Raw genomic sequence first — 21,984 nt, 5'->3', positions numbered from 1 at the left:
AGAGGGACACAGTGGGAGAAGAGGGTGTTTGAGACGGCTTCTCTCAGTGAGGGTCAGAGGGTTTCCAGAAGGAAGTGGGCCTTCCAGGAGGCCTTCTGTCCAGGAGTACAGGGAGATGGCATGGCAGGGGCGGGCATCAGAGAGACACAGCAAGTGCATGTCCACACAGTGCGTGCCATTGGGGCCAGGCCCGGGTCCCTCTGCAAACAGACAGAGCGGTCCCCTGGTGTGGGATGCTGCCTGGACCATCCCAGGACCCTCCACAGCAGTGATTTTTTCACCTAGATTTCCTTTCGAGCAAAGGGACTCATTCTTCAATCAAAATTAACTATGGGCAAAATTGTATTTATGTGGGTTTGTTTGTTTTTAAGGCAATGTCTGGCTGAAGTAGTGCTCTCCACTCCTTTCCCAGCCTGGAGGCTTTGCATGTCTCCATGGAGCTTGTCTGGGAAAGAGCGCCGGACACCCAGCAAGGACCTCAGATTGTTCCCGGTGCGGCTGGATCAGAGGACCTGTGCCCAGTGTCACCTGTTGGAAATGGATTGGATCCTTCCAGCTCGTGCCCCCACTGCAGGCCAGTGGTCTTGTGGCTAAGTCTGGATAGGACCGGGCCTGCCCTCCTAGCACCATCCCAGAGAAGGAAAGAGTGCTTTAGCCTGAGCCAATTTAGAAGAAAATGACATTTTTAGCAAAACATGTCCCTGGAGTCTCTTCCAGGAGTTTCTCTGGTTGCCAAGTTTAGCCCCCAGCCAGTGTGCTGAAATAACAGTACCCACTAATAATAGCCTTTTCCCCAGAGACCCACACACCTGCCGTCTCTCACACACCTCCCGTTGCCTTGAACGGGCCTGCCACTCACTCAGCTCCAAAGCTCCCTCCTTCAACGTCTGTGTACACAGGCAGACAGAAGACAGACACACACACATTCTTGCCTGTTGTTCCTCTGCCTCACTTATGTGTGCACAACGATGCACATAAGATGGATACACAGAGATATACACTCGAGACACACTCAGATGCCCCCACACCCACCTTTTCTCTAACACACCCACATCTATAAAACGTCCTTTGGCACACCTTTGCCCACATATCTATACATAGATACACACACACACACACACACACACGCACACACACACAGTGGGGAGGGTGGGTGGGACAGGACGACCTCCAAGCCGGCAGCCCCATCCCACAGAGAGCTATCCAGGTGTCCTTCCTGGAGAAGGAGGTAGTGGGAAGGTCTCACGCTCTGGGCAGGGCTCAACTGTCACATGCAGAACTCGCAAAAAGCCCTCTGAGTCCCAGAGGCCTTCCCAGGACCCAGAGTCCAGCTTGCTGTCCCCAGCTCTGATTCCTCGGCCTTCCCAGAACGTTCCATAACACAGAACATGCACCACTTCTCTTAAGGAGATGGATTCGGGCCCTCCCAACACAGCATCTCAGTTATCAATCCATGCTTACAGCCTGGGGGTGATCTTTCTTTTGGTTGACATATGATCAACTCTCCTAAAGACTGCAGACTGTAAGCAAATGCCTCTGCCATCAGTCTGCCTTGGAACCATTCAGTCTGAGTGGCTGGATCACAACATGCAGAACCTGGAGGTGGAGTGGGGGGAACTTGGAAGGTGGCTGGGCTTTCAGGAAAGGGTGTGGACTCCTCAGTTAGCAGGAGGAAAGACACTGTTCTAGGGCTCAGGAGTCCCAGAGAACAAGTTTGGGGCAGTCTGAATGGTACGTGGAGAATTTGCATGCCTCCCCCCATCCTGGCCCCAGAGTGAAGACCAGTCCTCGTGGTCAGAACAGGTGCCTCCATTGGAAGCCAGATGACCCCAGCTGCTAATCACACTTCCCTCCTATCCATCTTAAAGTCCCTATGCTGCAGTTTCAGCTGGGGTAAACGCCTCCGTCAATGTATTCTGCATGCCTGGATTCAAAAAACGAGCCAGTTACCACATGTGCCTCTATCTCCTCTCAAAGTGTGTTGGGATCAAGGCCACTGTGTTTGTTTCCACAAGCCGTGTCCCCATACATGGGCATCCAGCAGAGGGGGCCTGTGGGTGCTGAAAACCACTTGCACTTGGGGACTGTGTGCATCAGAGAGGCCACCGTGTCTAACTCTGTTCAAAGATGCTGAGTGCACCTGCTGCAGCCCTAACGGGCTCTCTGGCAGGTTCCTCCCTGAAGGCCCGCTCACTAGCCCGGCCCCCAGCCACACTCACCCATTAAGAGGTGCCCCTCCACGGTGGACTCAGCCTCGGGCTTGGAGCAGATCTTGGCAAACACTGGGAGCTGCCTCTTCTGAGCAGAGAGCTCAGGAAGCTTGTCAGGGGGTGCGGGAGGTGGGGGAGGCAGCAGGAGGAAGGGGCCCAGCCCTGTGGGTTCCCTGGGTCCCAGGCCACGGAACATGCTGTTCTGCAGGAAGTCTTTGATGGCCCTGGTCTCCTCCAGCACCACCTTGTTGTCAGGAGCCTTAGCTGCCTCTGTGGACCTCAGGGGGAACTGCGCCAGGAGCTTGTTGATTTCCGAGTTGGAGGCGCCCAGGATGTGGCCCCCGTCTTCTGTCCCCTTAACACTCTTGACCTTGGCAGCACGCAGAATGCCCGTGACTGTAGACATGACAGAATCGCAGTCCTGCCGGCTGCTGATCACGGACATGGCCACCTTCGGATCCAGAAGGGTGTCGGCGGCAAGGATGGTGGCTCCTGGGTACTCACTGCTGTCTGCCAGTGGGGGAGGTGCGAGAAGGCAGGGAGCCGGCTGTCTGGGCCCCTCAGGGGAAGTGCTGGGTACTTCCAGCTCCCCAGAGGTCTCTGTGACTAAGATGAGGTGCTCTTTGGTCAGGCTCAAGAATTCCTGCTCCACCAACAGGGATATCTCATCTTTGTCATGGCTGAGCTCCAGAGCTCTGCAAACAGTTCAGAAAGAGGTTGCTTTAGTGTCAGCTCACTCAGGGGTTGGGGGGGGGGGTCCCTGTAGCAGGCCCCAGGCCACAGGGAAAGGGGGCAGAGAGAACACATCTCCAGGTAAGAGAAACCCACTGCTTTCTCAAGAGGGAAAATGCAAACAGCAGATTCCCAAGACATTTCTAGGCCCCCAGCAGGCCTGGCACCAAGAGCACAGTTCTGGGAATCAGGACATCGGGGTCCTCTCCAGATGCTCTGTCTTGCTGAGTAACCTGAGCCTCAATTTCAGTCCCTCCCTCCCTGTTCAGTTGTGCCTGGGACCTGAAGCAATGAAAGACCAGCCACGTTGGGGTTGGGAATGAGTCAACAGCCCTGAGCACAGAGGCCAGAGTGTGGGGCTGAGCCCTGGGAGTAGAGGGCTGGACCGGTGCCCTGCCTCCCTCATTACCCCGCTATGACCCTGGGCAGGTCGCTCAGCATCTCCATGCCCTGTCTCCTCATCTGGTCAACAAGAATATCAGAGATGGCAAAGCACTTTGGCATAGGGTGAGGCTGACCCAAGGTGTGTCAGCCTGGTTGGATCCTGGAGACCGCACTGTGGTCCCTGTGGGTGGAGACCTGTGGCTCCCCGCAGGCTGGCACGGCCCTCTGACCAGATCACAGCATCTGGACTAAGCGTCACCTCTTGGGAGCCCAGGAGTCGCTTGGTCCCCGCACGGATTCACAGGCATCTCCCTGAACTCCCACACTGGCCTCTACCCACACCTCCAACACTGGGCCCCAGCTGGACCCCTGACGGTCAACAACAGCCTGATGGGCCCGATGGGGCCCAGGGACTCTAGGAACTTGCTTGCTCGCTCTTTCCAGATGGGGGAGAGGATGTCAATCATGCCGGCTTGGCGTCTTTAGCCAGGGGGCACCTTCCTCCCTGACACGGTCAGAAGGATCATGGCAACCTAGCTTAAAACCATCTGCTTTCCATATGTGATGGGCTCCCAGAAAAAGTGGCTGAGGTGGTCTACAAAGAGCATTCTGGAAACCACTCAGTGCCCCTGGGGGAGGGTGGTGAAGGCAATGAGGAAGGGGCAGGGGGAAGATGAAAGTGCCCACGAGGGGAGCTTAGCCATGGGGGAGGCCAGGAACACACCCCTACCCTGACGGTTCTTCCCCAGGGCTCAGTGAGTCCCTCAAGCAGGGACCATGAATCCTGCCAGCCGGGATGTGCCTTCCTTGTAATGCTCTTCGTGTGTGAGCACATGCTTCGCCTGTGCAAAAGAACAGATGCGCACACTTGTGGATGTGTTTGATGAGCACACACACGTACCGGTACAAAACAACTCCCACGTGAGCACACACGGAGCCAGGGAAAAGTCACTATACTTGACAACCACTCAGAGCGGGCACAGCAGACAGTCCCAGGTTCTCCCAGCTGCACCAGGCATTACCCCCTTAGTTGCTGGGTTCTCGTGAGGTCCAGGGGGACCTGGGAAAGGAGCTGGGTGGCCAGAGCCCTCAGGAAACACAGGCAAGAGCATGTCTCCACTTAACCAACTGACCACCAGCCCCGCAGGTGGCCTCGGCAGACTTAGAAGCAGAGACGGGCCAGGAGAAAGCAGATTCCAGCCAAGCAGACCTGGGTCTCCATCGGGCACTAATGCCTATTTCATGTCAGACCCTGGAACCTCAGGGCCTCCTCTGTAGCCTGGGCATGACACCTGAACCAAGATTGTGATGATGGGGTGAGAACCTTGGGAGGCAACCCGGGTTTGAGCTTGGCACGCGTCCTCTGGGAGCTCCCGAAGGCGGCATTGCTGCAGGGACATGGGGCTGTCTTCCACTCTGGTTCTCTCGTTCCTTCCATTCTCACCTCTTCCCCTTCCCCTTCCCCCTCCCCTCTGCCCTCTCCCACTCCCTTCCTTTCCTCTGTTCCATGTCTAGACTTCGGCTATAAATAGGACCCATTCTCATGGCTATGTCCCTGCGAACAATCAGAATAAAGAGATCCCCCTTCTTCCTCTTCATCATCATCCTCAAAGGGAACAGGTGAATCTCGAGTTACAGAAACCAGACATTTGAAAAAAAAAAAAAAAAAAAAAAAAACTTGCAAAGCAAGCTATACACCAATAGATTTTTTCTTTTTTTTTTAGGAAGACCTACTACAATTATGTCAATTTTAAAACATTGTGATAACAGTATTGTGGTTTATAATTAACAAAAAAATGAGTCCTTATCTCTTAGAGGTAGATAAAATTATGTCTAAGATTTGCTTTAAACTTAATCTAGCAGGGTAGAGGGAAGAGGAGGACATAGATGAAACAAGGTGACCATGGGTTGACCATCACTAAAACTGTGTGATTGATCAGTACATGGGTTCATCATGTACTATTGGCTCTGCTTTTGGCGGAATTTTTTTTTTTTAATAAAAATGTTGCACAATAGATGCACACAGAAAAAGTCTCACCACTTGAATCCTCTCAAGTACCAATTCCAGGAGAAGTCAAAGCAGATTTTAAAAGACCCTCAGGACCCTGGGGTCCCTGTATCAAAAACCACCCACAGACCGTCCTTTCTCAGCACTCAAGAGGACCCTTGTGTCCCCTTCCCAACCTGGGACACAGGCAGACACTGAGGATGAACCCCTGTTCTTTTTTTTTTTTTCTTTCCATTCTGTTCAGTCAACATAGTTCAGTCAACAGTTCAGCCAACATAGAGTACATCGTAAGTTCTTGTTGTAGCATTCAACGATTCATTAGTTGCCTGTAACACCCAGTACTCATCCCAACACGTGCCCTCCTTAATACCCCTTACCCTGTCACCCCATTCCCCAGCTCCCTCCCTTCTGTAACCTTCAGTTTGTTTCCCAGAGTCCAGAGTCTCTCATGGTTTATCTCCCTCTCTGATTTCTTCCCACTCAGTTTTCCCTCCCTTCCCCTATGGTTCTCTACTCTATTCTTTATGTTCCACATATGAGTGAAACCATATGATAATTGTCTTTCTCTGCTTGACTTACTTCACTTAGCATAATCCCCTCCAGTTCTATCCATGTTGATGCAAATGGTGGGTATTCATCCTTTCTGATGGCTGAATCATATTCCATTGTATATATGGACCACATCCTCTCTACCCATTGGTCTGTTGAAGGGCATCTCATGAACGCCTGTTCTTACTCCTCTGGCACATTACAGCAAGCAGGGTTCCCTTAGGAAGTTGGCACTCCCAGCAGGGGCAGCGCAGTGCCAAGGATACAGGGTCCACTCTGGCTGTGGGCCCTCTATGCACCCCTGAAATGCTGCCGCCAACCTCCCAGCCCTCCCTTGAGCCAGTCTCCACAAACTCGTACTTCCCTTGCTTCTGTCACAAATCCACTACAGGCCAGACAGGAAGCCATGCATTCCTATACATGCTTGAATTTAATCTTCTTCACACTCGTGAGCAAGAGATAGCATCATCCCCACTTTACTGATGGGGAAAAATGAGCCTGGTTGAGGCCAAGGACCTTGTCACCTAGAAAGTGTGGGAACGCGGGTGGGTTCAGCTGCCTTCACGACCTCCCCTTACCCCATCCAGCTTCCTTTCCAGGGATAGCTATCCAGCAAGGACTCCCTGCTTCATGCTGAGCTCTGTTCCCCAATCAGAGAGCAATCAGGTCTATTGCTGGTTTCATTCCATCACTCCAGCCTGGGGCAGATCATCATGGTGAGTCCTGAGTCTGTCATCTGTGCCATTAGCTGTCCCTGACAGGTTCATGTCAGCTGCATGTCTGATGAGCATGTCTCCTGGGTCTTCTGCCAATTTACAGATAGAAATGTTGAAGGGAATGAGTCCAGGGCTGAGCCTTGGAGACAGTGCCAGAGACCCTCCCCACAGCCTGACAGTAATCCTGGATCAACACTTTGGGGGGAATAAATCAATCCAGTCACTATCATCCAATCTCTTCTTCTCTAAGACAGCCTTTATCAAACACCTCTCTGCAATCAAGATTCATCACACAGTTACAAGTCCCTGATCAAGGATGTCCCTACCTGCCTTCTCTCCAACCCCCAAGAAAACAAGATTCATTTGTTCTTGTTTGTTCTAGAAAACTGCCTGCCTGCAGTGTTAGGATGTTCTCAGAACTCAGATCAATCCATCTCTCTGCTTAAACCCTCATGTGGAATCTCATTACTTATAGGATGAAATTTAAACTCCTTCCTGACCTTCAGGGCAGATACAAAGTGGCCCCTTCTGCTTTGACTCCTTCATCCAAGCCCTTCTGGCCTTAAAAATATTCCTTGACATGCCAAGTTCATTCCAGCCCCAGGGCCTTTGCATTTCCTATGAAATGCTAGATCATCCCCTGACTGCTTCTTCTCATCATTTAAGCCTCAGCTCATGTTTCCTACTCCCAAAGTAGCCTTTTCTGCCCATTTTTAAAGTGCCCCCCCCCTTACTAGGCACTCTCTGACCCACCAATCTGCATATTTTCTTCATGGTATTAACCACCATCCACAGCATCTTTTTGTCTTTACTCCCCACAACAACATAACTTCCCCGAGGGCAGGGACTATATCTTGTTCAGCACAGAACTTCAGGGTTTAGAGCAGTGCCTGACATCTGACTCCAGCTCAGGGAGAGTTTGTTAAATCAATGAGGAAACTAGCTCATGAACTTATCTTTACCCTTGTCCATCTCTTGGAGCTCTTGACATCGAAAGCTCTGTTGCCAAAGACTGCTCAGCTCCTCCCCACAGGTTGCAAACTCTGTGGCTTTGGTTCCATTTTCTGGCCCCCACATCTGGCCTGACATCCCTAAGCTGGTCAGATGACACAAGCCACCTGTTCAGCCCAGTCCTAAGAACGCCCCACCTCTACACAGCGGTCCCACGGCAGACCCCACAGAAAGCCTACCTGACCTTTGCAAGCACCTTGGGGATCCCAGGAAGATTTTTCATTCTTCCCACGACTTCCCTGGGTTCAATGTCGAGTCTGCTCCCCTGCATTTCCTGGAATCTATCTTTTCTTTTCTCCTCCTAAGAAGTTTTGCCGATCCTGGCACCTGTCCCATGCTATTTGCTTTCTCCTTTGAGTTGGTAAAAACCATCAAATCTGCCACAGACTCTATCACAGTGAATCATTCAGGAAGGTTAACCCAGTTCCCAGGTGCTGACAAAGAAAGAAGTCAGGATTGGTGCTGTGGTTCCAGCGGCCGCCACCACCTCTGCGTTGCCCACCTCCAGGAGTGACAGGTGTCTGCCAGCGGCTCTAGACGTAAGCGCTATGCATGATTTCTGCATTTGCAGTGTTCGGAGTCATGTAAAAATAAAGGCTATTAGCCCTGATAAGGGGCTAATGTCCAAAATCTATAAAGAACTCATAAAACTCAACACCAAAAAAAAAAAAAGGAAAAAAAACAAATAATCTGATTAAAATGGGCAGAGAACCTAACAGACACTTTTCCAAAGAAGAATACAGACGGCCAACAGACACATGAAAAGATGCTCAACATCACTCATTAGTAGGGAAATTCAAGCCAAACCATAATGAGGTCTCACTACACACCTGTCAGAATGGTCACTATCGAGCAGATAAAAAATACCAAGTATTGGCGAGGATATGGGGAAGAGGGGACCATCAGGCACCATTGCTGGAAATGTAAATTGGTGCAGCCACTCTGCAGAATAGTACAGAGGCTCCTCAAGAAATAAAAATAAAAATACCATCCAGTCCAGCAATTCTGCTTCTGGGTATTTTCCCAAATAAAATTAAAACGCTAATTTGGAAAGACATAAGCATCCCTATGTTCACTGCAGCATTATTTACAATAGCCAAGATCGGGAAGAAACATAAGTGTCCATCAAGAGAAGAATAAAGAAGATGTGGCGTGCGTGCACGCGAGCGCACACGCATACACACACACTCACACACGGGAATATTATTCAGCCATCAAAAAGAATGAAATCTTGCCATTTGTGACAACATGGATGGACCTAAAGGGTATTCTGCTAAGACAAATAAGGCAGATGGAGAAAGACCAATGCTGTATGATTTCACTTACATGTGAAATCTGAAAATGAAAACAAATGAACAACCAAAACAAAATGGAAACAGACTCAGAAATAGCGAGAACAAACCGGTGGTTGCCAGAGGGGGAAGATGGAATGGGCAACACAGGTGAAAGGAATTAAGAGGTACGAACTTCCTGTTGTAAAATACACGAGCCACAGGGATGGAAAGTACAGCATAGGGAATATAGTCAATAACATTGTACTGTAATAATTTCACTTGGCGACAGATGGTGACAAGACTTATGGTAAGCTTTTTGTAATGTATATAAATGTTGAATCCCTATGTTGTACACCTGAAACTAATATAATATGTCAACTATATTTCAATAGAAATAGAATCCAAATTAAAAACAAAATACATTTCATACAGAAAAGAACAATGAGTGGAGACTCAAAGTGCTTGGACATTAGGACCTCATCCCATGTTTGTCTTAGGACTTAGCAACCCCCATGGGCACGGGAGTAGGAAAGCTTACCAGAGGATGACACAGCCCATGGAGGGGAAACCCCAAGGCCCCCGGGCCACCCATTGCCACCCCCAGCTGACCGCAGACGTGGGTGAATGGGAGCCCCGTGCAGTCAGCCCCTCCCAGAAGAACCACTCTGCTGAGCCCGGGCCAGACTGCTGACCCACAGAAAGGGAAGCTAAGTGGTTAGTGATGGTTTTGAGTCACCAAGCTTCGGGGTGGTTTGTCATAGATCAAAAGATAACTGACACAGAGAGAATTTTCCCAGTTTTTAAAAATGAAGAAGCAAAGAGACAGAGAAGTTAGGTAATTTTCCCAAGGTCCCAGAATTGAGAGGTAACAATGGGAATGAGTGGAGGCAATCTTATTCACGTGCTACATTTTTCAAATGCTGGACCACATTGTTCTGCAAACACAAAGTGAGAAGTTGCGTGGGAGAATAGTAGGTGCACACACCCAAGTTAGGAGAGTGAAAAAAGCCTCATTGAGGAAGTTTCATTTAAGCTGGGGGAGAAAAGAAAGAAGTATGTATTTAGGTAAAGAATGCAAGGAAAAGCTTTCCAGACATAGGGAATAGCACATACGAAGGCCATGACGCAGAAAAGGGCTTGGTGCATTGGCATGACTGATGCTCGAGTGCGTGGGGCACATGAAGGATGGGGTCACGCCAGGTGAATTTATAAAGAGATAAAAGCAGGAGGTGGTATGTGCCAGGACTCTGAGTGATGAGAGGGGATTAGATTCCAAAGGGGCAGAGAAGCAGTGGAGAGATTTCAGCAAGGAAGCACCAGGCTTAGGTATTTTCTCTCCAGGGAACAGCCCAGAGGAGTGACAGGAGGGGTCTGGGGCCTGACCCACCATCTGTACTGTGTCTACTGGGTGCCAGGTATATGCTCAGCACTTGTCCTTCCAACAACTAGGAAGGGTGAGCAGCACCTTCATTCCCAATTTAGAAAGAAGAAATGGAGACTCAGGAAGTCTGAAAGGTAACTTCAAGTTCACCCAAGATCAGGGTTGGATCCAAGGCTACTTGGCTCCAAGCCTCTGCCCATAACCACTGACCTACATTGCCCCAAACAGCAGAAGTGGGAGAAGGAGCCGGGTCTTTGCCGTCGGGACGCCTGCACTCGAACTCCAGCTCTGTCCTTTCTGACGAGGTGACCTGCAATTCACTTCCTTTCTCTGATCCTGGGCGCAGGAGGCCAGAGGCCAGGGAACCAGCCAGGACTGAGGAGGAGGCGGCAGAAGGCAGAACTTGGTGGGCAGGTGAGTGGTTGTGAGTGGGGGTGGGGAGGAGACCCCAAAAAGCCCCATGTAAGGAGAAGTCTTCATCACGGAGGCAGAGGCTCTGCTGTCCAGTCCGGCGCCCACCCCTGCTTGACCAAAGTAGTGGACATTTCTAAGTCTTCCTGTCTGCATGAGGAGCAGAAACCCTGGTGCATTAGTCACAGCACCCAGGGTGCCCTGCCCAGTGTGGAAGGAAAGGACACAGCCGTCTTGGTCAAAGCTACCTTGTCTCTTCCATCTTCCCTCTCCTCCACATGTGGGATTCACTGAATCGCCCTGGGTCTCCCTCCCCGTACACACATGCCACACCCATGCACACACATACCACAGCCATGCACACACACACACACACACACACACACCCCACAGCCATGCACACATGCCACACCCATGCACACATGTACCACAATCATACCCCCCACCCAGGTGCACACACATACACACAGCCATGCACACCCACATCCATACCTCACCCACATCCCACACAGCCATACACACATACACCCAACACACACAGCGCACACAGACACACACACTACCACAGGCTTGTGGAAAACCAGCAGAAAGGAAAGGAATGAGGAGGGTGGATTCCACCTGTCCCAGCTGTGACGGGCCAGGCTCTGAGGGGCTCAGTTTAGGGGCGAGGGGGCACTTGAGAGAATAGGTAGATTCACTCGCCACCCCAGGCCCCGCACACCTGGCTCCCAAAGGTACCTGGGAGCCCCCTGAGCTCTGTCTGCAGGGACATCTCAGTGGGCAGAGGGGTAGGGGGCCTTCAGACGGCTGCAACTCCCGCCCCTCCTCCACCCTGCAGGCTGGGGAGGATTAAGTGAAACCAGGAAGTGAAGCACTCGGTAAACTGTAAGGAACGCTATGCAAATGTTAGCAGCTCCGAGGAGAGAGCTGCTGACCCCTCACCGCTTCCTGGGGCCCAGCTGGCTGAGGGTGGGAGTGGGGGGAGACATCTTGGAACCTCAGTCTTGTCATCTGCACCGTGGGGATAGTGACGCCACTCGGGCTTAAAGGAGGTAACCCCGTGAAATGCCTCAGCTGCCCCAGCACCAAGCCTGGACTTGGCGTTCCTCTCACTTCTCAGCAAAGGCCTTCACACTGATCGAGCCCATTTTTTACGGTGTCCGTCCTTGGCAAACACAGCCAGAAAGCTCTGTCTCCTTCCTTCTTGCGCTTCTTTGGAACACCTTCTCAAAGCTGTGTGTCCCTTTTAAACCTGAGGCTCTGTCATCTTTGACCCCCAAAGTACCCAGAGAACTTCCATACAAATGCACAGGAGTCACGTGGGGCAATGATTCCGAATGCAGATTCCCAGGCACTCTTGAGGAGATGGCCACTCCATTGGTCAAGAACAGGGCCTGGGTATCTGCATTCTGAATAGGTAGCCCTCCTCCCACCCCCTAGTGGGTGTTGACACAAATGATGCCTTTGATGCACAGGAGACAGACAGCCAGGTGTGAATTTCCCTCGGGGCAGGTGGGACAGAGAAGGCAGAACAGCACAGGGAATTGGGACACCTTCCCCAGCCCCCCAGCCCCTCCCTGACCCTTGTCCCTCAGCTTCCCTCAGGAAACTGCTGAGGGCTGGGTCCCCAGACCAGCCAGGTTTTGGGGTGGGGGACTCAGGGAGCTGGAGACTGAGTCCGGACCTGCTGAGGAATGAGTACAGAGTAAAGGAGATTCTGCGGCATCAGAGGAGCTTCAGTGTGATTCGTATTGTTCAAATTATCTTGAAAACTTTTCATTTGAATCTGTTTAATAAGAGAAGGCTTACCCTAAGGAAGAGGTATTTTTTTTAATGTGACTTGGGAGCTGAATTGGAAAGAACGTTGCAACAAAGATATTAAAAAGGGGATTAAACCAAACCACCGGTGGCCCATCTCTGCAGGCTCCCACAACCTGCGACACAGCTCCCGAAACCATAAAATTAAATTAAAAAGGGGGACACGGGACATGGGACGTTAATCATGCTTCATCTTCCCTCGGCCTCTCATGGCTCCTGGTACTAAGCAGACACAGAAGGGCTATTGTGATGGGCTCCTGGTGTCCAGGAAGGAGCTCAGGCCTTGAAGCCTCACGGGACTCCTATCTCTGCTCTGGCCCCTCCTAGCAGGAGGACTCTGGGCAAGTTACCTAGAGGTTGAGCCTTGGTTTCATCATCTGTAAAATGGGAATAATATCGACCATCTACTAGGAAGGATTGCTAAGACAATGAGATAAACAGAAAATTAAAATGTAGAGCCTGGCATATATCAGATGTACAAGAAAATGTTAGTTCCCCTCTCTGCAGCTTACACAGAAGGAGGAAAAAACCCTGCAATGTCTTGCCTTATTGTTATTCTGTCCTTGGGTCACTCAAGGCTTCCTCTGATGACTGTGACCCCTTTCTTGGATCCTGGCCACCTCCGGTCCTCACCCTCTTTGCAGTGTCATTTTTATGGTCCATCCATCATTCACTTCCTCATTCATTCATACACACTGCATAGCAGCCACCAAGTGCCAGGAACTCCGCTGGGCACCAGGAGACAAAGATGAGTAAGACACAGACCTTGCCCTTAAGGAGCCATGGTCAAGTGGGGGAGGAAGGATTGTTGCCACAAGGCACTGTACAATATGTGCCTAATGATCAGAAATCTCATGCCTGAACCATAACAATAGATTCCATGGGATGCTGTGTCCTCCCCTTTGGCCAACGGTCAACATGAGAGTTGGGCCTGAACCAACTTTTCCATTCTGTCACCCTCATGGAAAGACCCCTATCTCACAGTCCTTAGAGCTAGGGAAGCACTGGTCTCTCCTGATGATCTCTCCTGTTTTCTCTTATTAGATGATATAAATTATAGAAACCAACTGCTTTGTCCCCACTGTTTGCCCTGGCTGCCAAGAAACTCAGAGCAAAATGCTAGCCTTGGTTGAGTGGTTTCCATTAGCTTAGGTTTTCAGGAATATAAGTTTCCTCCCCTTGTATGATTCTTGATGACTGAAACCCTGTTATTTTATCCTTGATCAAAACAATAATGGTGATGATGATGCTGGAGAATAACTCAGAGTCCTTATCTTATGCAAGGTGCTGTGTGAGCTCTGTGCGCATTCCTTCATTAACCTCCACAATCATCCTTTAAGGTGGTTGGTCACTGCAATATTTTCCATTTTTCAGATGAGGAAAATGGGGCACAGAAAGTCTGAGCAGCTTGGTTAGAGCTAGGAAGTGTGTTGGGATTCTAATCCACCTGTCTCCTTATTTTATTGTTTGCTGAGCCACCTTGAAACTCTTAGGAAAAAGAGAAAGTTATAATTATGTATTTAAATTGAAAGGAAGAACATGGAAGAGGGAGGAAGAAAAAAAATATTGAATGGGTGAGACATGAAACATTCAAGGGGTGACACACTTATTCTATGTTTTTAAGGATAGATAGGATTTCAATAGGCACAGATATGGAAGAGAGGCATTCCTGGCAGTGGAGTACCCCAAGCAAAAGCAAGGAGCTGTACACCTGCTGGTGGTTCATCTCGGCTTACAGAGAGTTTGGAGAAGAGCAGCAAGGATGCACCTAGGCACATAGGCAAGGCCAACACAAAGACCCTTGTAGACCAGATCAAGGGGTTCAGAAGACAATGAAGGAGCCATGGGAGAATCCTGAGCAGCACTGTTGACATATTTCAGGAATATGAAGCAAGTGAAGGGCAAAGCACATCCAGGAAGAAAAAGAACCAGACACAGCCAGATGAGATGTTCTGAAAATGGCAGAAAAGAGAGTGGCAGGGAGGCAAGGAATCCAAGACCATCCTGAAGGTGAGTGGAGGAGAGAAAGATTGGGAGGTCTTAAACCTCTGTCTGCCATTTTGTGTACTAATTCACCTGATAACCAAGATGGGGGATATCAACGTGACTGGGGTCACAGCAGTGGCAGAGACCCACCCCCAGGAAGCATAAGGGAGGGAGACACTTAGTGTCTAGGAGAAATGGATTCCAACCTGAGGTCCCTGCCCGGTGGGTGGGGGAGGTCTCTGCCATTTACAAAATGTGAAGGGATAGAAGGATGTGTTTTAAGCAAAAGAGTGCACAGCAGCTTTCCTTGGATTCTGAAACATTTGACTTCTTAGAGAGAAGAAAACTCTAGCCTAGAGCATCAGACTCCAAAGGTCTTCGGAGCTGGCTTCTGCTCTAGGACACCGTCTGCATATCCATGTGTGAGTCTTGCCCTAATCACACCCATCACTAGGGTCCAAGCTTTTAAAAAATAAATAAATAAATAAATAAATAAAAGTGAGCATATCTCCCAAGCAACTTTTCCAGAAAAGAAGGATTCACTCAAATGTTCAAATAACCATAGCACAAAAGATTGGTTTGTTGGGAGAACAGCTTCAGTAAGGTGGCACCTTGGTTCAAGTCCCAGGGGCCCCACCAGACTGGAGGATGGGGTCAATGGGCATAAACAGTAAGGATTTCCTAAAGTAAGGGCAGAACAGCCCTCTCCCTTCTTGAGACAGATACTTCAGAAGGCTGTTAATCAGGAAATCATTTCCATTTTTTAAAAACTCAAGTGGATTTCCTTTCTTTGGGTAGAGTTATCTTCCTCCTTAGGTCTGGCTCAGGGTAACACCTACCAAAGCCTTCTGACGCTGCAGACCGAGTTCTGTCTGACTTAGGGATGTGGGAAGTTTCTCTAGCGCTGCCGGAGCACCCAGAAGCCTCCAGAGAAGGTAGCGGTACCCAGCAAGCCCCAGGCCACCTCTCCACTCTCATCCACCCCCAGGCATGACATGCCATCTCCAGGGAGCTACCTGTCCTTCTGTGCACCTGAGGGATGCTTTCTGTAGGCTCTTATCTCTTCTCAAGACCCGGCCCAGGAGACACAACCATGGATCCCCTTTGCGGTGATAATCCTGCCATCTTCTGCTCCCAAGGGGCCATCTCTGTACCCTTCATCACACGCACAATGCAGGGGTCTTTTCTCTTGACCTTCCAAACGGCCTCCTACCGCCTTCTCCAGCAAGCTTTCCCTGAGCCCCAAGGACAGCCTCTGTGTCCCCCTCAGTAAGCTCTCACAGCACCACGACTTCATCAGCATGGTAATGGTAATATGCTGTCATCTGCCTTCCTCAAGACACTGAAGGTCCGTGAAGGTCAGAGACTGTCCCATCTTTCCCACCATTGTATTTGTTTGCATACTTTATCAGGCATGCTGTAGGTGCCCAATAAATACTGTTGAATGTCATTGCTGTTTCTGGGTCCATCCCAGCCACTAGAGGTGGAGCTCTTTGAGAGAAGGGCTCCTGTCCTACTTATCTCTGTATTGAGGGACCCAGTGTAGATCTTGGGGCCCAGCATAGGGTCTGGCACCCAGAAGGCAACTGTGAGCGTTAATTGAATGAATCTATAAAGGAATGAACAGATGCCACGTCCCAGTCAGGGCAAAGGAGTTAACCATAAATCCAAAACCCGATTCTCAGACTGTGAAAAGGGTCAGTGACAGGGGTAACGAGGGAACACATGGTTCTAGGCTGTGAGTCTGGAGGCTTGCCACAATGCTCTAAGCCCTAATTTAAGTCTACTTAAAAGATAGCTGAGTAAGATTCTGGAGTTTAATGAATACTAGACAGAATTAGTGTTTTCTCCCCAAAAGCCCATTTCTCCAGTTTCTTCCCCACCTCAGGAAATGCCCCCCAGTCCAGCTGGTGGTGGCTCAGGCAGAAAACCTCAGCAGAGCCTTGCTGTCTTTGTTTGTAGGCCCCAAACATCAGCATGCCTGCTGGCTCCTCCCAGAATAGCCTCTGACTCTCCTGTTTCTTCTGTGTCCCTGCAGTTGCACGGATCCAGCCACCCTGCCATGGTGCCTCAGCTGGACCACTGGAGCATCTTCCAGAGGTCTTCCTACCTCCTCTCTCAGGCCCACACATCCTGTCTGCACAGCAGCTAGAGAGGTCTTTAAAAAAAACAGTGAATCTGCTCATGCTACTCTCCCTTCAAGCCTTTGAGCATGTCCCATCACACCGAGAATCAAATCCACACTAAGTACAGTGATTCCCCCAGGCCATCTATACCTTACCGGCCTGCCTTTGATATCACCTTGTCCCATGCCATGACACCTCTGCCCCAGCCCTGTGGTCCCTCAGTCCCTCTCTGTGCTTATTCCTATGTTGGGCCCTTCATGGTCACTCTCCCCTCTGCCTGGACATCCTTCCCTGGATTTCCCCTGACTGGCTCCTTCTTGGGATCCTGGTTTCAGATCACATGACCACATCTCTCTGGATAGCCCTTCCCTGACCACCCTCTACTGAAGACTGCTTTGCCCTGACACGGTTTTATTTCCATCAGAGTGCTCATTGTGATCTGAAATTATCTGGTTGATTTTTATGCTTGGTTTCCTCCAACTAGAATACCAGTCTTTTTCATGTTCTAAAACTATCACGGTCTTTTATTTACTTGTTTTTGGTTTCTGTCCCCTCCTTTACTGTAAGCTCCAAGGAGAGCCTTATCCAGGTCACAGCCCTACCCTGCTCTCTCTTAGCACTGTGCCAGGCACACAGTTGATGCTTATTAAATATCTGCTAAATGAATAAATGAATGGATGGATGGATGGATGAATAAATTCCAAATGTGCCCACAGAATGAAGCTGGCTCATGGGGAAAAGTGAATGCAGCATTAACCACCATTACCACGAATACAAAATAAAAACAGGGAAGATCCAGTTTGCACAAACTAGATCATACCTGGTTTCCTGTACTTAGTTCTGGTTACCTCACTGCCAAGGGGACCAGCACACATGAGGGAAATCTTAGAAAACCAGAGATGATCAGCTACAGAAATAAGAAATCCTAGGAAGAATATAGTTCACCATCATTTAATATCTAAAGGGCTATGGAAAGAATGAGGGGATTGATTAAGTTTGGAGCCCTAAATCCACTGATCTGAACCCAGCTCAATGGGTATGAGTTTGACAGAGATAGACGCAATATAGGAAGAAAATGGTCTTTTGATAGCCAGCATTCATAGCAAGGGAAGGGGCTGCCTTAGGAGGTGGTGAGCTTCTCCATCTAAGCAAGTGTACAAGTGGGTAACCACTTGGCAAGGATCTTGAGGAAGAGATTCAAACAGCAGAAGGTGGCCTCCAGGATCCCTTTCAGCCTCGAGATGTCTGGGGTTTTGTGATATAGAGGGATTGAGTCAAGAAAATAATTTCTGGCTAGCAAGAGCTTTAGAATTTACTTATCTAGCCACCCTAATAGCAGAAAATATCACCCAAACTAGGTTTACAGATGAAGCAGTGGGAAGATTAGCTGAGAGGTATCTCATGAGCCTGAAGCCATCCCACAGGCATGCCGTACATACAGCACACAGGATTTGCAATCCATTGTCTATGTGTGACCATTCAGAACATGGGGCTGCCCAATATTATAATGGTCCAAAAAGATGCTTCCATTTCCAGAGGAACAGAGCCCACACTATCTATCGCATAGTAGCTGAGATGAACCTGAGTTTGCTTTCTGAAATTCCACCACTTTCTAACTGTCAGGCCTCGGGCAGAGAAAGGGACCCCTCCAACCCATGACCTCATCTGCAAAAAGGGATTCCATTTAAAAACCAGGGAGGGGGGCGCCTGGGTGGCTCAGTGGGTTAGGCCACTGCCTTCGGCTCAGGTCGTGGTCTCAGGGTCCTGGGATCGAGCCCCGCATCGGGCTCTCTGCTCAGCGGGGAGCCTGCTTCCTCCTCTCTCTCTGCCTGCCTATCTGCCTGCTTGTGATCTCTCTCTGTCAAATAAATAAATAAAAATCTTAAAAAAAATAAAAATAAAAACCAGGGAGGGAGGACTTGAACCAAGAATGGCACAAGTGTGGTAGTCAACAAACCGGAACCTCGGTGACAGACACCCAGACAGACATTCATCATCCTATTCTATTTTATGCCCGGGAACATCAGCATAATACAAAGTCAAAAAGAGGGGGAGTTTAAAATAGTACCAACCTCATGGAATAATTGCAGGGCTTAAAGAGATCATCACCATCATTATTATTACAAGGTAATAACATCGATATCATCACTGTTATCGACACGCTCAAAGGCTTGAAGGGAGAGTAGCATGAGCAGATTCACTGTTTTTTAAAGACCTCTCTAGCTGCTGCGCAGACAGGATGTGTGGGCCTGAGAGAGGAGGTAGGAAGACCTCTGGAAGATGCTCCAGTGGTCCATAATGTTATCGATGTTATTGATATAACATCGATACAAATCCTAGTCATTACCGTTATTACCAGGAATACTTAAATATCCCATTGAATCATCCCACCAGCCTTCTGGGATGGCGGTAAACGTCTCCCCTTGGCAGATGAGGAAACTCAAGATCACAGAAGTTAAACAGATCCCACAGCCCAAGCAGTGCGGCACGCGGTCTAAAGCCAGAGATCGGACTCTGCCATTGCAGCCGCCTTGACTGCAAGAAGAGTTTCTCGGGTTCTATTTAGTTGGTGTCTACACTGTTTTGACACTGGTTACTCATCTTACGGGGTGTTTCTCTGGCTCCCTTCTCAGCAGCAAAACCATTGTTTTTTTGTTTGTTTTCCCCAAATGTAGCTTATGGAGAACTCCAGGAAGCAACACCCCAAAACACCAAAGAGCCTTCTGGCTGAAGTGGGGATGAGGGCCCAGCAACCAGGCCCCTTGATTCTAGGATGGCCCCTTGAAGCACCTGCGGGTCTTTGAGCAGAGTATGAAAACCCCGATTGAAGCCAGCAGCAGTAACAAGAAAAACCCCCTGAACTCTGAGAATCCCATTAAAGGACAGCCTCCTCTGCATAATGCAGCTTTCGGGGGTGGGGGAGGGTCCTGGGTCCACTGCATGTGATTCTCCTTATCAACTCTGAGGTGGAACAAGCAGGCCATATCGTCCTCAATTTGCAGAGGAAAAACATCAAGGCCAAAGGTGCACCAGTTCACTTCTGGGCCAAGTGCAGACTGGAAGTAGTGTCTGTCTCTATTAACTCAGTGGGACCTGGCAGAGAGAGTGCCATCTACTGGAAATTGCCACTGACCCTTGGTCCACAAAGTGGACAATCAGCTTCTTGGCCACTGAGAGCTGAGCACAGCCCCAAGGGCCCCCTGCCAAGGCCCTGTCCCAGAACAGATGGCAACAGGCAGGGGAGGGGTGCTCAGTGCCACTGGAGGGCTGGACAGCAGGATTTGGGCAGTAGACGGGCCATTCCCAGCCCAGCCATGTCGTGCTGAGCACAGGACAGGATAAGCAATCACAGCCAAAGTGCCTTCCACCTTCGTCTGCAGCCCAAGAGGGGACAGCAGGTAGGGCACACCTGGGCAGCAGTTCTGCTTCCCCTCTCCTCCTAGCTCTTTCATGGAAATCCCTGAAACCAGACACAATGGATAATTGCCTACATGGCCTCCCTACTCTAGCATCTCTGAGCTGAACTGGAGCATGTGTTGGAACAGGTGACACTTAATTATCACTTAGTCTTTAATTAGCATTTAATTATTAACACTTAATCCATCTGTAAAATGGGGACACTAATACCTGGCTCATAGGGACCCTGGGAGGAGTAATTAATGTTCGTGGCCCACTCGGAGGATGCCCGACATTGAACAGGGGCTCAGCGGTGGCACTGATGACCAAGGTGCTTTAGAGGCTTTTCCTAACGAGCTCTCTCCTTCCTCTTCTTGAGAATATCCATCCCCAACAATATCTGCCCAACATGAAACTGTGTTTCCCAGACACAGGATTTCCCATCCAGAAAAGGCCTATTTACAGCCATCTTCCCGCACTTTAATTTTCTATTGTGCCCTCTGAATATGTCAATGCCTTCCCAGTAAATATTTTGATGTGCGCTCTTGCAGAGGCTTCCGTGGAGGCTGAATGGGACAGCTGCTCCCTGTATTAGGGAATTCCAGATGTGGTTTAAAACTACCAGACTCATCTCTGCCAATGCCTAGCCTTTGGGGTGGGAAAGGGAAAGTATCACGGAGTTGCCGCCAGGGAAAGCCATGGGCATCTGACCCTCAGCCCAGGCCAGTGCGGGTTTTCAAGGTCCTCAGATCTACATCTGGGTTGCGTAAGTAAAAGGAAAATTGTCCCCTTAGCGGGCTGGTAAAGAGACAGCAGAAATACAGCCCTGATCTGGCACTTCACCCAGGTAACTTCAGGACCCCTCCCAACTCCCCTATAAAAATTGGACAAAGGACCAAGACAGGTGGAGGAAAAGCATACAGCCTTTAGGGTTTAACCAGACTGAACAAGGGGCAAGAACATTCCCTCAGAAGGTTGGACCTCAGCTCCTCCCACTTCCCTTGATGCCAGCCACAGAGGGGGACACTCACTCTTCCTGGAAGCTGAGTCCGTTGTCTCTTGAAGTCCCAGCCACAGGGGTGGAGAGCTGTTCCTTCAAGGTCCTGGGTTGCAAGGCCTCGGGCAGGCCTTGAACTCTCTTCCAGATTTCATGGCAAGTCTTGTCTAAGCTGTCTTGGGGTGTGTCCTGGTGGATCCAGGTGTGTCTGGGGAATGGGCCCAGGGCGGAGGGGCGCTTGGCCACCAGGGCGGAGGATGAGGGGAGCCCATTCCCACTGGCCATCCTCCTCCTCTCTTTCCGGAAGCCCCTTTGTCCACCCAGGGCTCGCAGACAGGGCGACCATCCACCACCACCCCTCATCCACCAGAAAGGGAGATGAGGATGGGCAGAAGCAGGTCAGTTCTATCTGGCTGTTGCTTCAGCAAGGTTACTATGTGCAGAGGCCTAGGATTTGTGTGTGAGTGGTGGACGGGGGACAGCTTTCTTTTGGGGAGGGGGAGCTTATTTTGATTTGTTTTTATTTGTTCTTTCCTGACTTTTGACCCCCTCCCCCTCTCCCTTAGAAGAAAATATTTGAAAGTCAACAAAAACCAGTAGCTTAGTAACTGTGGAATCCCCCTGAGCTCAGGAACCAGGCGCCTGGGCGGGCAGAATGACATCTGGGAACAGCTGGAGGGGGAGGGCGGGCTCTCCCCACAGTCCCTGGCACTCCCCCCGTCGTGATGCGCCCGTGACACCTTGCGGCAACTGTGGCTCAGCCCATTCTCTCTCGCCAAGCCGCGCGGATGGGCACTGTGCTAGGCGCTGTGGGGGCGGGGGCCCGCCATCAAGTTTTCAGTCAGGCCTTCCCAAAGAACCCCGCGCACTCCGAGGGCCAACGGGCCCGCAGAGCCCCGCCTAGCTCGGCCCCCTCCCCGCCCCCTGTCCACCTGTCCAGCGCCGCTCTGCCTCGGCGGCTGGGCAGGGAGACCCCCCGAGAGTG

General features: G+C 50.2%; 1 protein-coding gene across 1 annotated transcript in view; it reads right to left on the bottom strand.

Annotated features, from left to right (window-relative positions):
• LOC111143722 (chromosome unknown C1orf94 homolog) overlaps positions 1-21,362 on the bottom strand; it is a 36,972-nt gene extending 15,610 nt beyond the window's left edge. Inside the window, exons 1-2 of the mRNA XM_022497550.1 lie at positions 21,034-21,362; positions 2,220-2,905 (exon numbers count right to left, since the gene is read on the bottom strand). Coding sequence (XP_022353258.1) covers positions 2,220-2,905; positions 21,034-21,362 — 1,015 coding nt within the window. The remainder of the gene's footprint in view (positions 1-2,219; positions 2,906-21,033) is intronic.
• Between the last annotated feature and the right edge of the window lie 622 nt (positions 21,363-21,984).

Source organism: Enhydra lutris, unplaced genomic scaffold (assembly GCF_002288905.1).
Source record: "Enhydra lutris kenyoni isolate GAN:26980312 unplaced genomic scaffold, ASM228890v2 scaffoldscaffold9, whole genome shotgun sequence".
Taxonomy (NCBI): Eukaryota; Metazoa; Chordata; class Mammalia; order Carnivora; family Mustelidae; genus Enhydra; species Enhydra lutris.
This window is presented reverse-complemented; position numbering and strand designations above follow the sequence as displayed.